Raw genomic sequence first — 22,519 nt, 5'->3', positions numbered from 1 at the left:
GCACTTAGGTAACACATTGTGTGCGTATTGAGAGCTTATTCGAGTACTTAATATATAATTATAAAATATTATTTACATAAATCGGAAAGATCATATAATTAGTCTTAAGGCAAAACGTCACTTCTACGAATCCTTTATATCAATTGAAGTCGGTTCAGTAGTTTAGTAGTCCATTATGATCAAACATCTGATAATATAATCCTACATCTGAGAATATGAACTGAAATATATTTTGTATTTATCAGGTTGGGAAAAAAAATCTTGTAAATAATATATCTGAATATTTTCGAATACACACAACACACAAATCAATAATTTTAAGCTGAAACTTTATTATAGCAAATAATACAAACAAATATTGTTGGATTGAATTCTAGTTTTATTTCATATTGACATAATATACATATTCATTAACTTTTTTCCATATTGTTGGCAACATGTCTATATACCCAATTCAATTGCATCGATGCCATACAAATAGTCACCATGGCCCCAAAATTTATCTGCAACTTTGTGCAAAACTTTTACGTTTGGCATCTGGTCTGCCGAATATTCAACATCCTGAAAAAAATTACATAAATTTAATTTATATATATCTACATATATATAAAAATAAGTCGGGTTTTCCTTCCTGACGAAATAACTCCAGAACGCACGAACAGATTTCGACAATTTTGCATTCGTTGGAACTTCACGCACCGTAATTGAAAATTCAAGTAATGACATTAGTGAGAATTATCAGAATTTTGCTTGGTTAAGTCAACGAGCAATTTTTGCCCCAAAAAATAATGATGTACACGCACTGAATTTCACCATTCAATTAAACATTGCTGGCGATTTGGTGCCATACCAATGATTCCGACTGGTCTTCCGTTTGACTTCAAACGATTGCAATTTCCAGTTCGCCTTGCGTTCGCAATAACAAGTCGCAAGGCCAATCGCTTAGTGTTTGCGGAATAAATTTCAAATAGATTATTTAGAAAATCATTGTTTTTTACATAGGCAGTTACACGTTGCCTGTTCACGAGTTGGAAAACCACCCGCTTTGTTTGTGTTAACGTCAGACCAAAAAACAAAAAATGTGGTTTACCAAAAAGCACTTCAATGAGACGGATAATTTGCGGATTCACTTTCATCTACTTAGAGAAGTTCAACTAAAAACACTTCATTTTTGTAATCGAAATAAATGCATTACTGTTGTGTAATAAAATCAAATTTTTCCTTTTCAAATATAAACCAAACAAAAAATTTCTTCATCTTTCTCACGAAACCATCTGGTGGCGAAACGGAGTTCGTCGGGTTTCCTAGTATATATATATATATATATATATATATATATTTATATATATATATATATTTATATATATATATATATATATATATATATATATATATATATATATATATATTTATATATATATATATATTTACCTGAGGTGCGACCATTTTGTCCTTGTCAGAATAATACAAATAAGTTGGTGCAGTAAGTTTCTTCAAGTCGTATTTTGGTGGAGAAGCCTGTCCATAAATCTGGTTATTTTTAAACCATCCGTAGTCGTATTTTTCAAAATTTCCTGCAAGAAATTGTAATTGCATAAAATTTGTTGGTTTTGAAGCAAAAATCAATAAAAGTCAACATATGACTTTAAATTATCACTCTTATCATGCATCCCTCACGTGGTCAAAATTATTAGAGTGATTAATTTATTTTTGTTATATTAATCTTGATGATGAATTAGAACAAATTGTAAAATAAGTTGTGATTAAATTTTAATTCTTTCTGCATATTCTTATCAATTTCAATTTCATTCCCAAATTATTTCCATACCTGATTTTATTAATTGGGCGTAATGGAGCAGTTGTTTTGTAGATGCACCAGCTGGAAGATTTTCTAAAATTTCAGGAATCAAAGTCTAGAAATTGAATAAAATGTTGAAATAAGATGTACTAAAAATATTTGACATCTTGTTAGTATTTTGGAAGAACGATTCTGTAAAAATATAAAAATGCAGACTAGGACAACCTGGAAATCTTACGTCAACTTGGGACTTCTGAGGAAGTTTTAGTACCACATATCTATCAAATCTAATATTTCTTCACTTACTGCATTTAATTGATCAGGATTGTATCCAGAAAGCAAGAAATAGATATTGCTGCACAAAATTCCTTGAGTCCAGTCATCATCTTGACATAAAACTTTACCAACGTCTTCAATAATTTCCAAGGAGGGCAAAAATTCATTCAAACCAATTGCTGAAGTAACCCACTACAAAAACAAGATTTTATTCCATTGCACAAATTAAATATTAAAAAATTATTTATAATCACTTCTATTTGGTGTCCAAATCGGGCAAGAATTTGAAAAATGATATTTGGTTCGTGTTTCAAAAAAATTGGTGGTGCCAAAGCCTGGAAGGATTTTAATTTGGAATTGTATTCTGGACGATCTGCAGCCATTACTACGGAATCTGTACATCCTTGGGAATGCCCTGAAAATAACAAAAATATTAAAAATAAATTAAATGCTATATTTTTGAAAATTACATACCTATGAGATGTAATTTTTCTTCTCCAGTTGCATTAAGAACGTAGTCGATCATGGCAGGTACATCGAAGTTTCCTATTTCGTTCCAACTTAATAAAGGATAAATGATTATTGAATACATGAAAATTCAAAAAGTTTGTGGACAAACCAGATAGCCTTTATAACTACATAGCAAAATAAAATTTTCATTTATTACCTGAATTGCCAGAAAGCTGCCTGAGCAGGACTAAACGAGATATGTTTTCTAGAATAGGTATTTCCTCTGGCGTTGCCCAACCAAACATCGTAACCAAGTTCCGACAGATATAACCCTAAATAATAATAATAATATTCTAATTGTTATTATATTTGATGACTTATGATATGTTTTTACCTAAAGATTTATCTCCACTGACCACAAAACCAGCAGAACTGGCTAAAAGTCCAGGTTGAAGGAATGCAACTCCTTTGGTTACACTGTCAGGTCTCTCTTTGGCATGAGGAACTCTATGGAGTTCTAAAATATATCCATCAGATGTTTGGACATGATGAATTTCTGATGGATAACCGTGTTTTTCGATTATTTCTGGCTGAAATAAAAAATTATTTTTGGAAATCGAAAAAATAACATTGTAAAACAATGTGATCATCGATATTGCATTTAGGTCAGTAAATGTCAAGTTGGTTGTAATGTATATTGTTTGGCTTTTACAATACAATTCCTGGGAGTCTCAAATTACTTATATGCTTATAAGCTAATATTATATACATACATATATATATATATATATATATATATACATAAAGATGCTGAATGGGACATTTCACTCGATGATGCATCTAATACAACTCAACAACCAATTTCAAAAGATACGAGCGATATTTTCCCATCACATTTATATGTATATCGCAATCGAAAAAGTAAACTAGTGGTGTATGGCATCGTGCCTTAAGGCAAATTGCTGGAACTTCCCGTACCGTAATGAAATATTCGAGAAATTTTAAACGTTTTCAAATATATTATTACAAATACTGTAACTTTAATTATTTTTGCTATCTTGTTATATCTGAGCAAATCAAATGTAAATCATAAATCAATTTATCTCCAGAACATTAACAATCGTCATTTCATTTCGAATTTTAATATTTAAAAAACAAAAATACTGCCTTTAATTTACATAAAATTGAAAAAGTGCTTCCGTATAGTCACAGTCTAAACGCATTTGCAAATAATTCTGTGCGACATTTTCACTTATACTGGCGGAGCTTGGCGGCATTTTCACATTTTTCAATAGTTTTCACAAAATTCAAAAAGTGCTCCAGTACATAAACAGTCTAAACGCACTTGGCTAAACATTTGTACCAGAGTAGTGCTTAGATTGTGCTTAGCCTGGGTAATTTTTTGAATTTTTAATCCAAAATTACAAAAATATTTCATGGAAAATAAAAAAGATGTAATATTTTTTTATCCTTAAAAACAATTATTTTGTCAATACAAGCAGAAAGTTTTTTAGATCATTCGAATCGGACGCTTAGTTCACTCAAAAACTGCCATTTTTTGTATATTTAGCTCTGTATCTACAAAATGGCGGGACCTGTCTTTGCCAAAAACTAAACACATCTTCTCCGAATCATTACAAATTGAATGTTTTTTAGATAATTCAAATTGGATACACCGTTCTATCAAAAACTCGATTTGTATTTTTTGCATTCTTTGCTCTGTATCTCCGAAACGGCTGGACCTGCCTTTTTCAAAAACTAATCAGCACATTTCCCTATCAATAGGAATCGAATGTTTTTTGAACCATTCAAATCGGTTGATCCGTGCGCCCGAAAACGTCCATACATACATACATACACACACACACATCCATTTTTTCTGAGGTATGCTAAAATGTTCAGAAACCTTCAAAACGTGAAGATATGTAAAAAATTTCAATTTCGATCTTCGGCCCATTACTATAACTACCCTACGGGAAGTTAAAAAAATACTTATATTATGTGTAAAGATGCTGAATGGGATATTTAACACGCAGATGCATCTAATACAACTCAAAAATCAATCGCAAAAGATACGTGCGTTGTTTTACGTCTTAATAACTAGATGTAATTTAGAGTCATATTTAATATTCAGCTAGTTTTCTATAAAACTTTACCACAGTCTCCCTCGATCCTGAATTTAAAAGAACTTTTTGCAATTCTGCACTTTTTGCCAAATCGCTGTTTGTTATGTTGCCAGCTTGGGAAAATTGTACCAGGCAAACAGTTGCCCAAGCACATACTGCTAAATTCTTTATCTTATTCATTAATCTGGAATATAATAAACAAAATCAGTTTGCAAATTATATTATGCACAAAGTTATGAATATTTTATAAAGAGCGGGGTTCAAAGGTTCTTAAAATTTATAAAAAAAAAAACAGGAAAAGACACATTTCTACAATGATGGAAGTTTTACTGCGCATAGTCACAATATAATTTATTCAAAGTCAAATTGGACTTCAAAGTTGCTCTATCTAATAGTTTTTTTACCAAAAAAATGCGAATTCTAAAAGATACGATCACCATTATAGGAATTTTAAAAATTGGGAAAAATAAAATATAAATATTACGCTATATTATATTTATTAAATATATTTCACTCACTTCTTCGAAATTCACACAATTTTTGACTAATTTTATTTCTATCACATGGCTTCACTTTATATGTAATATCACGATTGATGAATTCGTTCATTATTTTATATAATGCGTATAATTAATTACCTTCAAATTATCTAAAATAAATTAGAACACTATCTCAGTTTTTAATTTAAAATAAATCTCTCAAATAAATCTTGCATTTAATAACCAGTTATACCTGCGACTCTGTTTGCATAGAATTTAAGAGTAAAATTCAAAGTTTATTTTAATTGCCATATATTTGTATTGTTCTGTATTAAATAAATGATGTACGATTTATTTCTTGGACTATTTTTTGGAAGCCAGAACTTGTACTTTTGTCGACTTTTTATCAAAAAAGGCTGCACCGATTTCAAAAATTTTAAAATCAACCGAGCAACTTGACAAAAAATTGCATTGGAGTTTTGTGCGATGATCGCACGAGCTGTTTCTTCATAATATTGGAAAAAATGGTTATTTATAAATCAAAAACTATTTTTAACTTCCCGTAGGGTAAGTTATAGTAATCGCAAAAAAATCGAAAATGAAAATTTTTATATATCTTTACGTTTCAGAGGTTTCTGAATATTTTGGCATACCTTAGAAAAAATGGATGTATGTGTGTGTGTATGTGTGTGTGTGTGTGTGCGTGTGCGTGCGCGTGTGCGTGTATGTATGTGTGTGCGGATACAAATTTTTGTCGACGATTTCGGAAACACCAAACAAGCGATTTGAATAATTCAAAAAACATTTGTATTTGTAAACACGATTTGTATTGATAAGAGGACGTGCTGATTAGTTTTTGGCGAAGGCAGGTCTAGCCGTTCCGAAGATACGGAGCAAAAAGTGCCGAAAACGGTAACACAGTTTTTAAGACAACGGAGCGTCCGATTTGAATAATTTAAAAAACATTTTACTTGCATTGACAAGATGAAGAATTGATCAAATTTTCATGAAGGCAGGCCTAGCGGTTTCGGAGATCTAATAAAAAAAGTAAACAAAAAATGCCATTTGACGGTTAAAAATGATCATTAGACATATGCACATCAAATTATCAGATATTTTATAGAGATTTTAACAATAAGTATAAGTTTTGTTAATATTCCTATAGGTTCCGTACCAATGTTTATCCGTTAGACGGCGACTCGGCGCTTACGCGCTTCGATATTTAGTCTCTATGCATTGAAGCAGTACGATTGCTTTGAAAAAAGTTCAGAATTTCCAAAATATTTCAAAATGCATTTTTCTTCAAAAAGTCATTTTTTCAAAAAAAAGTAAATTTCTGTCAAAAATTTATAGTTTCTCAAAAATCTAATTTTTAAAAGTAAATTTTTTTCAAAAATGTTAATGTTTTAAAAAAAAAAATTTTTTGGTACGGGAAGTTACAGCAATTTGCCTTAAGGCTAGATGCCATGCGTCCCACTAGTTTCAAAGATACATTTGGTAAAGAACACGTATTCCTCTTTTCATAAATAATTGTTGGATTAATTTAAGTTGGAGTTCGAATTTAAGTTGGACGTATTTTATGAAACTTTGCACAGGGATAAAGTCTTATCATACATTTTTAACAATCATAAGCTTTGAAATTTGGATTATTAGGGCACGCACTTACGTAACACTTTGTCTGCGTATTTAGTGCTTATTCGTGTATTTAACACATAATTAAAAATATTATTTACACAAATCGGAAAGATCATATAATTAGTCTTAAGGCAAAGCGTCACTTCTACGTAGTCATATTTAATCCTTCATATCAATTAAAATCGGTTCAGTAGTTCAGTAGTCCTTTATGACCAAAAATTGTGACACTAATACTAGTGGTGTACGGCATCGTGCCTTAAGGCAAATTCATGGAATTTTTCGTACCATAATTATTCGAAGAATAAAATTTAGTTCAAAAAAAAATTTTTTTATGGAAATTAAGGACAATTTTTTTTTATCCAAAAGCAAATGTTAAGTCAACACAAGCAGGCAGTTTTTGAATCATTCAAATCGGATGCTTAGTTTTCTCAAAAACTGACATTTTTTGCATACTCAGCACCGTATCTCCTAAATGGCTATACCTGCCTTTGCCAAAATCTAATCACCTCTGCTCCGCATCATTACAAATAGAATAATTTTTAGATCATTCAAATCGGATGCTCCGTTCTCTCAAAAACTCGATTTTTATTTTCGTCATTCTTTGCTCCGTATCTTCGAAACAGCTGGGCCTGGGCTTATGCTAAAAACTAATCAGCACATCTTCTTATCGTTAGGAATCGATTGCTTTTTAAACCATTCAAATCGGTTCATCCATGCGTCCGAAAACGTGGATGAAAAATTGTATCCATACATAATACACACAATAGAAAACTAATTTTAATGCAAAATGTCACCTTTCCAACAAGCATAAATCTGATATTTTACAAGAAATCTATCAGCACAGCCATCTATCGAAGAAATAATGGATTTCTTTTTCTCCAAACTATTATTTGTTAATAATAAGACACTTTTTTATATTAACTTACAGTAGAGTAAGTTATAATAATTCCAAATAAAAATTCTTAAAAATTTTTTATCAATGGATGTGTGTGTGAGTGTGTGTATAAGTGTATATGTGTGTATCTATGTGCGGATACAAATTTCTGTCGATGATTTTGCGTGCAAGGATCGATTAGAACCTAAAACATTACGAATTTTTCAATTGAAAAAAGAATAATTTCCATTAAAAAGTATATCTAAGCATTTTACACAATGCACAACTCAATAATTTTTAGCTGAAACTTTATTATAGCAAATGCTATATACAAATATTGCTGGATTGAATTCTAATTCTATTTTATATTAATATAATATACATATTCTTTAACTTTTTTCCATATTTTTGGCAACATGACTATAAACATATTCAATTGCATCGATTCCCATCAAGTAGTCAATATGACCCCAACGTTTGTCTGCAATTTTCAGCAAACCTTTTATATTTGGCAACTGGTCTGCCAAATATTCAACATCCTGAAAAAAATAATTTGAAATAAATAATTATAAAAAAGTATAAAACTCTAAAAAAATGACCAATGAGTACAAATATAGCAATGTCAGGGATTCTTACTAGTAAGAAATACACAGTACTTCCAGTATATATATATATATATATTAGGGTGGTCCTTAAAATGGTCATTTTCGAATTTCCTTGCTCCCAGGGGCTCAAATGGTTCCAAATAGATAAAAAACAATTCTCTGAAAGTTTTAGCTCTTAATATTAACTTTTAGATAGAGCGCAATTCAATCAAAGTTTGTATGGAAAGAGCATCAAAAAAATTTTGAAAATTAAAAAAAAATGTTTTAGGTATAACTTAGCGACAAATAAATGAGCTTTATTCATTCATTTGTTTGCTAAATTTCATCTAAAAAACATTTTTGAAATTTTTGAAAATTTTTTCATGCTATTTCCATACAAAACTTTGATTGAATTGCGCTCTATCTAAACGTTAATATTAAGAGCTAAAACTTTCAGAGAATTGTTTTTTATCAATTTGGAACCATTTGAGCCCCTGGGAGCAAGGAAATTCGAAAATGACCATTTTAAGGACCACCCTAATATATATATATATATATATATATATATATATATATATATATTTATATTAGGCAAAAGTTTGCAATATATTTACAAGAGAATGAACCAACACCTTTGCAATTCGAAAATCCAAATCAGTTTAAGACAATGTTTTCGGAACATATCTATAATTTCAACCGTACTTTCAATACCACAAAAATTCTATTATTTTACATAAGGCAAAGAATGGTGACCGTTTAGTGTTTAATAAATTTATATATATATATATATATATATATATATATATACACATTAAATTATATTTACCCTAGCAGACACCATGTTGTCCTTATCAGAATAATACAAATAAGTTGGCGCAGTAAGTTTCTTCAAATCGTATTTTGGTGGAAAAGCTTGTCCATAAATCTTATTATTTTTGAACCATCCATAGTTGTATTTTTGGAAGTTTGCTGAAAAAAAAATTAAAGTTTGATCAAAACTTCTTTTACGACAAAAACAGACTGTTAATTATGAACTTTGTACTGTTTTTTGCAAATTTTCTAGAAGACAATTTTGAATCATAATTGAGTTGAGGAAAAACCAGTGTACAAGAAAAACCAATTTACAAAGTATGTTTTTGAGGTTTTTATAAAATTTGTGTAGTATCAAAATTGATTGTTCCTGGTCAAAAATTAAGAAACGAAATCTGTTTTTTTCGTTCGGATAGTTAAAAATTTAATATTCTGAATCAAAACTGGTTGTTTTTGGTCAAAAATTAAGAAACAGTCTTTTTTTGCTCAGATTGTTTTAAATTTTGTGTTGTATTTTTCGAAATTTTTAAAAAAATTCTAATGAATCAAAACTGGATATTTTTGGTTTCAAACTAATAAACAATGTTTGCTTTTTCGAAATTTGTATTTTGATTTAGGAGAATTTTTAAAAATTTTCTGAACTGATACTTATTATTTCAGGACATGTCTTAGTATAATTTTATCTCCAAATTTATATATTTTTTTAAAATGAGTATGAATTTTGTATCATTTCAAGATGATCTAATATATGAACTAAAATTTGCATTAAATTTTCTATTTTGCAAAAATTGTTCTAATATAGAATAATATCAATTTAGGTATTTAATATAGAAACGCTTAGCAGTTTTTTTGCAGTTTTGCTGAATTTGAAGAAGATTTTGTTTATTTATGATTAGGTTATTAATAAACCTATTTTTTTTTAGATTTTTTTTTTAATTAGAAATAATTGATTAATGAAGAAAATTAGGTTTTTGTAGATTTATGTCAAATACTGTATTAATAGGTCTGATATTATTTTTATGTTTTAAGAATGTCTAAAAATTTGTTGAAAATAATCTTAAAACTTTCCAACTTTGAGAAATTTTTCAAAAAATCCATGAAATCTTATCCACTTTTTTAAAAATAATTATTAGATTACGATTTAATTAATTCTTAAATATTTTACATTAAATTAAAATATTTTTCATTAATTTTAAATATTTCAAGGATTTTTACATTTTGCAAATTATTTAATAGATTTTTATTTTTTATGTAAACTAATTATATATAATATTTAATAAAATATAATGAAATTTTCTAAAATATATATGTTTGATATATCACTAAATGCCATAAATTTGCTTTAGATGAGCTTAGATATTTATCTAAATTTTTGATTATTATTGAAGTAAATTATAAATTAAATTTTAATTTTAAATTTAATTTTGACTTGATAAATTAAAATAGTTTTGAATATCTAAGTTTGAATTATATCTTCAAATTTGCCAATTTGTTATTTTATATTACCAGTTTAGTGAAATTTTACATTTTTCAAGAGGTTTATTATAAATTACCGTTTTGCGTGAGTTAAAATTAATTTATATTCAAAAATAAAATTCGACCTTTTGTCATTACAAGGTATAAATAAATTATTTAAATTAACTTTTATGCATTTGGATGTAATTTAAATTTTTTAAGTTTATTATAAATTATAATTTCGGTTTTATGAATTAGAACCGATTTTATTACATAAGTTTGACTTTAAATATGTCATTTTTTAGTAATTATTAATTACTACAATTTAGACAAAAAGTAGTACAAATCATCATTATTTTTCGTAAATTTCCCATTATTTTTTCTAGATTAATTATATCTATATATTTGCTTACCTGATGTTATCAATTGTGCAAAATGGAGCAGTTGTTTTGTAGATGCACCAGCTGGAACATTTTCCAAAATTTCAGGAATCAAAGTCTAGAAATTAAATAAAAAGTGTAAAATCCAATCCAACTGAAAATATCATCATAAAAATCTAAAAATGCATTCAGGCGTTTTATTCATAAACTGCGACGTTACTCGTATGTTATGAAGTTGAGTCAGAAAGACCATGTTAAATAACATCTTTTTTTTGACATTTGTGCGGTTTCTAGGTTATGATTAACGTAAAAATACAAATATTTTTAAGAAGTATCTGTAAATTCTTGGAAGTACAAAATGATTTGATAAAATTATATAGAAGTGAATTAGTGCAAAAAAGGGAGACCAGCTGTTATATAATCGAAAGGAATATAAATTGATTGAGGAAAAAAAATACTCATAAGTCAATTTTTTACTTACTGCATTTAATTGATCAGGATTGTAGCCAGCAATCATGAAATAGATATTATTGCACAAAATTCCCTGAGTCCAATCATCATCTTGGCAGAAGACTTTGCCAATTTCTTCAATAATTCCCATGGAAGGCAAAAATTCATTCAAACCAATTGCTGAAGCAACCCACTACAGAAACAACAATATGATAATAGATACTAGTTTTTTTTGTAATAAAAAAATATTTATTATTACCCCTAATTGAGTTTCAAATCTGGCAATAATTTGCAGAAGGATATTTGGCTGATGTTTCATGAAAATTGGTGGTGCCAAAGCCTGGAAGGATTTTATTTTGGCGTTGTATTCTGGTCGTTCTGTAGCCATTACTACGAAGTCAGTACATCCTTGGGAATGACCTAAAAAAAAACAAAAATCATAAAAAATATTAAATGCTAATATGTCGATTCTACCTCACAACAGACCAATGTTATGGCAAGGCCATGTTACGCTCCATCTTCCATACATTATGCTTCTGAATCATACTGAATACTATCAAAATGTCATGTATTTGCTGTGCATTCACACATAAACTGCAACGTCACTCGTATGTTATGAAGCTGGGTCAGAAAGATCCTGTTATCTAACATAGTTTTTTGACATTTGTGCGGCTTCTAGGTTAAGTTCTCTATCTAACGACCTGAGAAAAATGCCTGATTGCACAGCAACCGCATCTTTGTCAATATTTAGTATGGAAAGTTTTTCATAACATAGCCTTGCCATAACATTTGTCTATTATGAGGCCGAATCGGTTCATAAGTTTGCTAGGAATTAAAAAAAATAATTTTCTTACCAATGATGTGTAATTTTTCTTCACCAGTTACTGCAAGGATGTAGTCGATCATGGCAGTTACATCGAAATTTCCCATTTCGTGCCAACTGAAAAATGGATAAGTGATTATTAATAATTTGCTAAATTATTACAAATTTTATAATATAGATAAGTGATTATTAATAACTTGCAAAATTTTCACAAATTTTATATTTAGTTTATTATATAGAGCAGAGCAAATATTGTAAAGTAGTTAGTTTGGTTTTTACAGAATATTGATTAAAATTCAGATTTTTTTATTCTCTATTTTATTTACAACTGTCCATTTAATAGTTTGATAGTTTTCAGAAATTAATAAAATTTGAATTTGATTGGACTAAAGGAAAAAGTTTGTGTGGTTTTGTGAACAGATTTTTGACCTTTTGTCGATTTTTCCTCAAAAACGCCTGAACCGATTTCATAATTTTAAAACCGGTTTGTTTTTAGCCGAGTTTTTTGGTGACCTCACACATGAAAAAAATAAATGAATATTTTTAAACGATTTATAAGTAGTTGGTTAGGTTTTCACAGAAAAATGATTAAAATTCAGAAATTAATATAAATTTTATTAATTTGATTGGACCAAATTTGGGAAAAGTGTGTGTGTGTGTGTGTGGGTATGTACAGATTTTTGACCTTTCGTCGACTATTTCTCAAAAAATGGCTGAACCGATTTCATAATTTTAAAAGCCATTTTTAGCCGAGTTTTTTGGCGACCTCACATAAATATAAAATATAAATAAAATAAATGAATATTTTTAAACGATTTATTCATTTGGTATAAATATTTTTCATTGAAATTTTTTGCGATCCTAATTGGGGTCAAACTGATTTAAGGATAGAAATTTTTGAAATTGAATTGAAATTTTTGAATTGAATCTTTGGTAATTCCATAAAATATAACGGCAAAAACTTAAATTTAATAAAAAACTTCAAGCTATTATATAAATAGAAAACTCGAGACATTTTTTGGTTCTTTTCAAATTACTCTCAAATTTTATATAGGAGTACTCTTCTTTAGTTAAATAGGAAGAAACTAGATTTTTTTTATTTACATGCTAACTGTTACATACACACTCCAATATAAAAGTTTTGAATATAGCGACTTTGAATTTCATTTTTCATTCATTAGTATAAATAAAAAATTCGGGAGACTTTTTTGGTTTTTGTCAAATTACTTACAAACTGTATATGAAAGCAATCTTCTTGAGTTCGATAGGGAAAAACTAGATAAAATTTACTACATTCCCATGCTAACAGTTATATACACTCCGATATAAAAGTTTTGGATAAAATGACTTTGAATTTGATTTTTGTAAAAACTTGTTTATATTTTTGAAAACTAATTTAATTCAAAAACTATCCAAAAGATATTATAGTGCTGATTAATCTTGGACAGAGATCGGCTTTCTTTGTACCCTTTCTTTGTAATTAACTTTTTTATATAGGAACATTTTATGTTGATATATATCATGGTCTTACAGAACTTACTGAAATATTTCGGCCTTACGACAAGTAGTTTAATTTTAAAAATTCATCAAAGTTTGAAAAACGATTATGCTTTTGTGATGTGATGAGTCAAACATTATCAACTCTTTTAAATTTGGTATAATAAACTACAATTCTAGGACATAGAAGCACGTGTTTGTGCAATGTAATTAATATCACAAAAAATTTAAATATGTTTGAGAAAATTCAATTGGAAATCGATATGTTTAGATTTAATCAAAAGCGATTATCTAAATATCTAAATCTCAATTTTGGTTGATTAAGTCAATTATTAACTTGCCTCAAGGGAAAATGCCACTTTCAACTAATTATTTACCTGAATTGCCAGAATGCTGATTGAGCAGGACTCAATGAGATATGGTTCTTAGAATTGGTGTTTCCTCTGGCGTTGCCCAACCAAACATCGTAACCAAGTTCCGACAAATAGAACCCTAAATAATAATAATAATATTCTCATTCATCTTGTATTTAGTGACTTAAGACATGTTTTTACCTAAGGATTTATCTCCACTGACTAAGAAATCAGCAGAACTGGAGAAAAGTCCATGTTGAAGGAATGCAACTCCTTTGGTGACACTATTGGGTCTTCCTCTGGCATGAGGAACTCTATGTACTTCCAATATATATCCATCAGCAGTTTGAACACTGTGTTTTTCTGATGGATAACCGTGTTTTTCGATGATTTCAGGCTATAATAAAAAAAGAGTGCGCGTAAGGATCACACGCGATTGAAGTAAAGCTTATTTGCGACTGTACAAGATAGCATTTAAGTTAAAAATAAATACATCATATAACAAATTTGAAAATTTTTATTAGTAATTTGGTAACACTCGTGATGGACACATTTATTGGTGTCGACCATTATATACATTTATATAATGATGAATTACAAATTATATGTTTATAATAGCATTAAAAATATGTATAATATTTAAAACAATAATGTAATTGAAGTCATACTTCGAGTATGACATGATCGGTTTGTCATTGTAATTATCATTTAGAAATAAACCTTCATCAGAGAAATGAAATAATTCCTGATTAATGAATTCTGTAATATTCGTTCACACAGTGGATTATGTTAAACAACGCCTAAACAAATATTGTTTTCGCAACTTCACTCATCATGTAATAATTGTGTTTGAAGAACTTCATGTAATTAAAATTAACATACATTCATTGACTGCTTGTATTTTCTTTACTTTTTTGCAGGCGATATAATCTTATTCTTTGAGCAGCTGTAATATCTTTCTTGTCTACAAATATTTTCCATTTTAGTAACTTCAAAGATTTATAGAAACTTTGAATAATATAGAAAGAGTCCACAACCGCTGGACCTGCCTTTCCAAAAATATTAATAAAAATAAATGTAATGTGAAATGTTTGTTGAAAATTTGAGATAAGATTTGTGATTTTCGACGTAAACAAGATAATCAATCTGATTGGATTTACAGGATTTAGATAAGTAGATGTCATCTAGATTTTGATAATAAAATCATTCATCATATAGTAAGTAGCTTATTGTTGCTTTGACATATGAACTGTAGATAACGTTGATTGCAGATTTGATTTAGCCCATTCAAAAAAAAGATTATTTGCTGTTTTTTATTACATTTGCTAATTGTTTGTTATCTCGGCGTTTCGAGTCATTCTGAAGCGATTGACATCAAAGTTAGTAAATATAAGTAGGTTTGGGAAGCATACACACAAAATTTTATTTTTATCTATATAATCAAATATGGCTTCAATCAAAAGTATCTAAAAATGGACCGATTTTGAAAAATGTAAAAGCCATTTGATGTTATTTTTTACTTAACAGAAGTGTGGAAAATTGTTGTTTTTGCAGCAATGTCAGTACAAGTAGAAAAACATATTTTAAGTGTAAATAAATATTACTACTGCTTGATATAAAGTTAAACACAACACAGGATTTAAATTCGGAACTTTGTAGTATTAAGATAGAGGTCAATGGTTGTTCTATAGCCTTCTCTTGAAATATAATTAAATATACAAATAAAACGAGGTCAATAAATAATGTTGCCAAAGATAATAACATTTACTAAAAATTACTACTTATTGTTTTTGACATGTTTTTGCATTTCCAAAATCTTTGCCAAAATCTAGGGTAAAAGTTCATATAACTTCAATTTCACTGTTGAAGTCAATTTTATGAAAACTGAATAATATTTACTTAATATTTTATAGAAAGTTTGGTTCTAAAAATTCTTACCACTGTCTTTCTTGGTCCTACATTTAAAAGAGCCCTTTGCAATTCTGCCCTTTTAGCCAAATCGCTATTTCTGATGTTCCCAGCTTGGGAAAATTGCACCAGGCAAACAATTGCCAAAGTACATACAGCTAAAATCTTCATTTTCTAAACTTATCTGAAAAAAAAAGTATTCCAATCACCTTTCAAAATTCGCTGATAAAATGTATTAGGAATTTTTTTGAATAACAACTATAAATTACAAACTTAAAGAATTTTTTTTTATTTCTTTGAATTTAGTGACGCATTTAAAAAAAATATATAAAACTACTAGGTGTGACAAATTTGTATAATTAACATCGATCAATAATATATTTGTTTTATTAAAAATATTTTCTTAATATTTCCTAAATTTCAAAAATTTTTGCGAATAAATTATTTTGAAGCTGAATTTTTTAATTTGACTTTTTTGATGACAACATTTATTTTTGATTTAGATCATAAATTTAAAAAAACATCTAAATTCTTGACAAAGATCATGATGAGAGTGAAACAGATATTTGTTTAAAATCACAACAAATGTGCAAAAATTTACAATTGAAAGTTGATCTTTATATTTTTACAAATAAAGTCCACAAATAATTTTATAGATGTCATCTAAATTTTAATACTTTTAACAATTTGTTTTAACAAAATTCTAAAAAAATGTAAATAATTATTTAAATAATTGTTCAAAATCATAAAAAATATATCCAATACATAATTATAAGCTTTAATTATATTAAGAAAAATTGATCATCTAAAATAAATAACATTTACATATCTTTCTAAAATAATAGATTTTATCTAGATTTCGAATAAAAATTAGTCGATATTCAATTTAAAAAAAGATCTAAAATAATATTTTGCCACAGAAGACAATGAGAATATTTGCAACTGCAAAATTTGTGCAAAATGTATAATTCAAAAATCAAAGATTTTATCTAGACTATATTTTTTTTAACAAAATGTGATCACAATCTTAAAATTTGCGATTAAATTTTTGAAACAGAATAATAAAAATAGTGCATTTAAAATCACATTTTGTTATACATTATAATATTAAATTTTGAGACATTTTTTTAAAAAAATGTGCTCACCAAACTAAAAAATTTGAGTAGATTGATTATTAACTCAGATGATAAAAAAAATGTGCGAAAATTTACAATTACTTTTTTTAGCTTTTACAATTTTTTTTACAAATATAATGTATTTATATATCCAATTTCAAAGATTTTATCTCAAGTTCAAATATCTTAACCAACTTTTCTCTTACCAAAAAATTAAAAAGAATTTTACCACGTGTATTACAAATGAGAAAAAAGTTTTGAGGAAAATCATAATAGGAATTTTAAAATCTATGTGTAAAATTAATAGGAACTTATTATGAAACTAAGTTACTTATATCATATGAATTTCACTCACCTTTCCAAAATATTCACAATTTTTCCAAATTTTATATCTTTTCCGAGGCTTCACTTCACATACAATATCACTATCGATTAATTTGTCCATTGTTTTATATTATGCGTGTAATCATTTATCTTAAAATTATCTGAAAAAAAATCACTGCTATCAATTTTTAATTTAAAATCAGCGCAAAGTCTGCCATCCAAATCTTGTACGTAAATCTTTAAATTTTAATCCTGCATTACAAACATATTTAATAACAATAATAATAAATTGATTCATAAATAATATCATAACAGACTTATTATGTAGATCAAGATAATATACAAGATTATATAAGATAATAGTAGATTTGGATATACAATGTTTTTTGTATGAAAGTAAAAGTAATTGATTTTGTTAAATGATGAAAGCTCGAAGAAGCCCTAAATAGTTTTACACATATGTATATTAAGTTTCCAATTTTAATCTCAAACGATTCAGAATAACTTGAAACGTCAATAAATTAATTAATTTATAATAGTTCCTCTTTCAGTTTGCAACATTACTATATAATAAATTTTGTATCCAATATAAAATAATAATACTCTTTGTTAATGGTAAAATAAAATTTATTACTTTGATAATATTTACATAACAGTATTCTATTTATACAATAATACAAGGTATATTATTCCTTTGGGCAGGCAGTCGAAATAGAATGATTTTGTTGAAACTTCTTTCTTTTATACCATGATGGAGATACCCCCTCTTTCACTCCTAGATAGATATCCTCATCAGGTCCGCATTCTATATATAATTTTGTATTCTAACACCTCCCCTCAAAATTATATTTATTATACTATTTGCAGTCCATCCATTCCAATTCTCCTCAGACACTCTTCGTGTTTATTTCTAGTCAAACCTTTAGTAAGCATATCTGCTGGCATCTGTTCGCTGCATAGAAATTGAATATTAATTTTCTTATTAATATATTCATCACGTACCTTGTGATATTTTAATCCGATATGCTTCGTTCGTGGATGGAACCTATTGTTTTTTACAAGTTGTATAGCACTCTGGCTGTCATTATATATTGTAACCGTTTCACTTCCTATATCTAGAGTCTTCAATAATTCGTTCAAATATATAGCTTCCCTTGTTGCCTCACTCAAAGCTATATATTCAGCTTCCGTTGTTGATTGAGCTACTATTTTCTGTTTTCGCGCTTCCCAACTGATAGGCGCACCTGCAAATATGAAGCAAAATCCCGAATATGATTTATAGTCAACTATGTTACCTCCCCAATCTGCGTCTGCAACTCCAAATAAATTTTGATTTGTTTTCTTATATTTCAACCCATAATTCAATGTACCTTTCAGGTACCGTAATACTCTCTTTGCTGCGTTCCAATGTGTTGTATCGTAATTCGTATTAAATTGACTTAAATAATTTACTGCATAGGCAATATCTGGTCTTGTAGTTACTGCCAAATACATTAATGCCCCTATTAAAGATTGATAAGGATACTTTTGCATGATATATTCATTGGGTTCCTTAGGTTTAATCAGTTGGAGTCTAACCTCGCATGGTGTTGATACTATTTTACAATTTTCCATATTGAAACGATTTAGTATATTTTCTGCATAAGAACGTTGTTTTAAATATACAAATCCATTTTCCTGTTTGAATTCAATTCCAAGACATCTATCTACTTTGCCTAAGTCTCTCATCTCAAAACATTCAGATAAAGATAGTTTAATTTCATTTAACCAATCTTTATCATTTGATGCAATTAATAAATCATCAACATAAATAACTATCAATGTATGTTTTCCTGATTTATTGCACATAAACAAACATGGGTCTTGCGACATTGCTTTGAATCCCATTGTCTGCAATTTTGTTACAAATTTTTTGTGCCATTGAATACCTGATTGACGTAATCCATATAGTGCTTTCTTCAATAAACATACGGGATCTGGGCTTTTCTCAATATTTTTCAGCCAGGTCTTCGCTGTATCTCTAATTTTCTCAGTAGCCGGTTTTTGAATAGTACCCAATGGTTTCTTATTCACAATTTTATATAATACTTCATGTAATTGTTCTGGCAGATTCATGTAGACTTTTTCTTCAAGTTCTCCATTTAAATATGCAGTTACGACATCCATTTGATGAATTTCTAAACCCATTTCCGCAGATAATGCTGCCAATAGTCTAATAGAAGTTGATCGTGCCACCGGAGAATATGTCTCACAAAATCTTCACCATATTTTTGTGAACATCCTTTTGCAACTAACCGCACCTTTTTTCTATTAGGTTCTCCATCTAATTTTGTTGTAAAAACAAATCTGTTTCCAATAACTTTCTTTTGTGTGGGTCGCTCAACTATATCCCATGACATATTTTTGATTTGCGCAAGGTACTCGTCTTCTAACGCTTTCCTCCATTCGTCAGCATCACCTAGCTGACTAGCTTGTTCCCAAGTCGTAATATTAATTTTGGATATATTAAAAGCATTTTCAAATATTTCACATTTTTCACTAATCACATTGTTTTCGTTTGAAATCTCTTTATCAACCTCCCCTTCTCCAGAGGATTCTTCGATCATCTCTTTATTTATTTGATATTCTTTTCGCGGCCTTCCCGCATGACCTGTCCGAATAATCCTAGGACGCCCTTTTCCACGTTTTGATTGCTGCTGTGTTGGTCTTTCATGGTTTGTATTTTGCTCGACATTTCCTAATTTTAAATATACATCATAACCATTTTCACTATATATCTCACTATATTCATTATTAAATCCAGAATAGTTCAAGAATCTAACGTCTCTGCTCTCAATTATCTTATTGCTTCCCGGTATATATATTCGATAAGCCTTAGCATTATTCGAATAACCAACAAAGATTCCAGGTTTAGATCTCGAATCAAATTTTCCTTTGATATTACCATTTTTAATCAAAACATATGCTTTTGATCCAAATATTTGTAAATAACCTAAATTTGGAATTTTTCCAGTCCATACCGTATATGGTATACATCCATCTAGTGCACTTGTTGGACATCTGTTTCTAGTGTAATTGGCATTGCAAACAGCCTCAGCCCAAAACCGTTGTGGTGCCCCGCTTGCTTTAACATGCAACGTGCCATTTCTATCAATGTCCGGTTCTTCCTTTCGGCTACACCATTTTGTTGAGGCGTATACGGTGAAGTAAGCCGTCTTTTGATACCATTATTATTTAAAAAATTATTGAATTCATTATTACAATATTCTCTGCCATTATCTGTCTGCAAAGCTTTAATCTTGTGTCCAGTTTTGTTTTCTACATACATTTTATATTGTTTAAATGCACTCAGTACTTCGGATTTACACTTTATGAAATATACTTCACACCAACGCGATGCATCATCAATAAACGTTACAAAATATTTCATACCTGAGAATGAAGGAGCTCTCATTGGCCCACATACATCACTGTGTATAATTTCTAATAAATTCTTCGTACGAATCTCCTTCGATTTTGGAAAGGGTAGTCTCGTTTGTTTTTCACTAACACAGATTTCACAATTTGTTAACCTTTTATTAATATTTACATTTAAACCGTGCACTCTTTTATTTTTAATCATTGCTTTAATGTCATATTCATTCAAGTGCCCTAACTTTTTGTGCCACACATCAATACTCTTTGTATTTTCACTCACACTTTTCGCTGCATTCACTTTTTCATTAATATAATATAAATCACCTCGACGACGTGCTTTCAATTCAACCTTGCCTTCTTTAGTTAGAAATGCACTCTTTCGGGTTAAAAATCACTTTATATCCATTATCAGTGGCTTTAGATACTGATAATAAATTAATTCGTAAGTCCGGAACATATAACACATTTTCTAATCTCACGTGTTTATCTTTATTTTGTTCAAACGTGGTCTGAATATCTCCAATTCCTTTAATAACAGTACAGTCGTTATTAGCCAGTTTCAATTCCGCATTTGATCGATTAAGGTTTTCAAAATTATTCTTTTGATGACACATATGGCTTGTACACCCGCTATCTAAGCACCAAATATTGTCTGGTAATGATGATTGTTCATTAAAGCCAAACAACACGCTTTGTTCACTACTATATGTTGTGACTGCTTACCGGCTGGATACCTCGATCGGCAGTCTCGAGCAAAATGTCCTCCTTTTTCGCATCTATGACACTTTATTTGCCGACGTGATTCAAATTTGGTTACGCAATCACGTGCAAAATGTCCGACTTTTTTGCATTTATGGCATATACTTCTTCGATAGGCAGCATTCGATTTATGATCTGATGGCTCCTTATTTATTCTTTCCGAATAAAGTATCCCTTGTGAATGTTTATTTTCCTCATCTAGTTTGTTGCCTTGGATTCTGTCAAACAATCTAACCTTTAAAACTTCCAGTGTTGGCAACTTCTCCTGTGCTTCTATGGATTCTTTAAACATTGCGAATGATTCAGGGAGACTGTGCATTAGTAACGTTACCAGCATTTCGTCTGGGACTACAATGCCGATATCGTTGAGTTTCGCAGCAGTTTCACAAAAATCTGTCACATGTTTTGCCAAATCATCGCCTTCATGCATCTTTAATGTTACGCATTTTTTCATGAGAGTTGTTCGCCTCGTTGCACCCCGACTTTCGAATAGTTCCTGCAATTTGTCCCATATCGCTTTCGCGGAACCGAGACGCGCGCACATTTTTAATTCTTTTCCTCTCATGTGTAGTACCAAATCAGATTGCGCTTTTCCGTCATTTATAACCCATTCCGCATATTTTTCGGCGGTCAATGGTTTCGCTATTTCGCCGCTTACATATCCCCATAAGTCATTCTTCTTCAGAATGGCTGTTAAATGAATTTTCCATTCATCATAGTTCTCCTCGCACAATGGTTCAATTTTGATTGAAGACGTCATCTTTTTTTGTAAACAACACTACACTTTAAAATCTATACTTCAAAAACACTCACTGTTTACGTCAGGATCCCGTTACTCGTTATCAGTCGCTGGATTCCCGAACTCGCTCAGTACGCTGGGCTTCTACCTGGACTTGTACCTGGGATTCTACCTGGGATTTCACCTGGGCCCATAACCAATGTTAATGGTAAAATAAAATTTATTACTTGATAATATAATATTACATAACAGTATTCTATTATACAA

The 22,519-nt window shown here is 29.2% G+C and overlaps 2 protein-coding genes across 2 annotated transcripts; both read right to left on the bottom strand.

Moving 5' to 3' along the window:
- Positions 1 to 441: 441 nt before the first annotated feature.
- LOC113389551 (lipase 3-like) lies at positions 442 to 4,830 on the bottom strand. Its single transcript, XM_026626572.1, has 9 exons — positions 4,681 to 4,830; positions 2,919 to 3,114; positions 2,742 to 2,856; positions 2,549 to 2,634; positions 2,329 to 2,489; positions 2,105 to 2,266; positions 1,829 to 1,913; positions 1,432 to 1,574; positions 442 to 561 (listed from the first exon to the last, which is right to left on the bottom strand). Exons 1-9 carry the CDS (start codon positions 4,828 to 4,830, stop codon positions 442 to 444), a joined length of 1,218 nt encoding a protein of 405 aa, XP_026482357.1.
- A 3,197-nt stretch (positions 4,831 to 8,027) lies between these two features.
- On the bottom strand, positions 8,028 to 16,069 carry LOC113389549 (lipase 3-like). The gene is made up of 9 exons (XM_026626571.1): positions 15,929 to 16,069; positions 14,192 to 14,387; positions 14,015 to 14,129; positions 12,172 to 12,257; positions 11,577 to 11,737; positions 11,349 to 11,510; positions 10,901 to 10,985; positions 9,049 to 9,191; positions 8,028 to 8,177 (listed from the first exon to the last, which is right to left on the bottom strand). Exons 1-9 carry the CDS (start codon positions 16,067 to 16,069, stop codon positions 8,028 to 8,030), a joined length of 1,239 nt encoding a protein of 412 aa, XP_026482356.1.
- Positions 16,070 to 22,519: the final 6,450 nt, after the last annotated feature.

The sequence above is a fragment of the Ctenocephalides felis genome, unplaced genomic scaffold (genome assembly GCF_003426905.1).
Source record: "Ctenocephalides felis isolate EL2017-DRISC unplaced genomic scaffold, ASM342690v1 CF-g0.4_SCAFFOLD_03573, whole genome shotgun sequence".
Classification (NCBI taxonomy): Eukaryota; Metazoa; Arthropoda; class Insecta; order Siphonaptera; family Pulicidae; genus Ctenocephalides; species Ctenocephalides felis.
The sequence above is the reverse complement of the archived record's forward strand: the minus strand, read 5'-3'. Positions and strand labels throughout refer to the sequence as shown.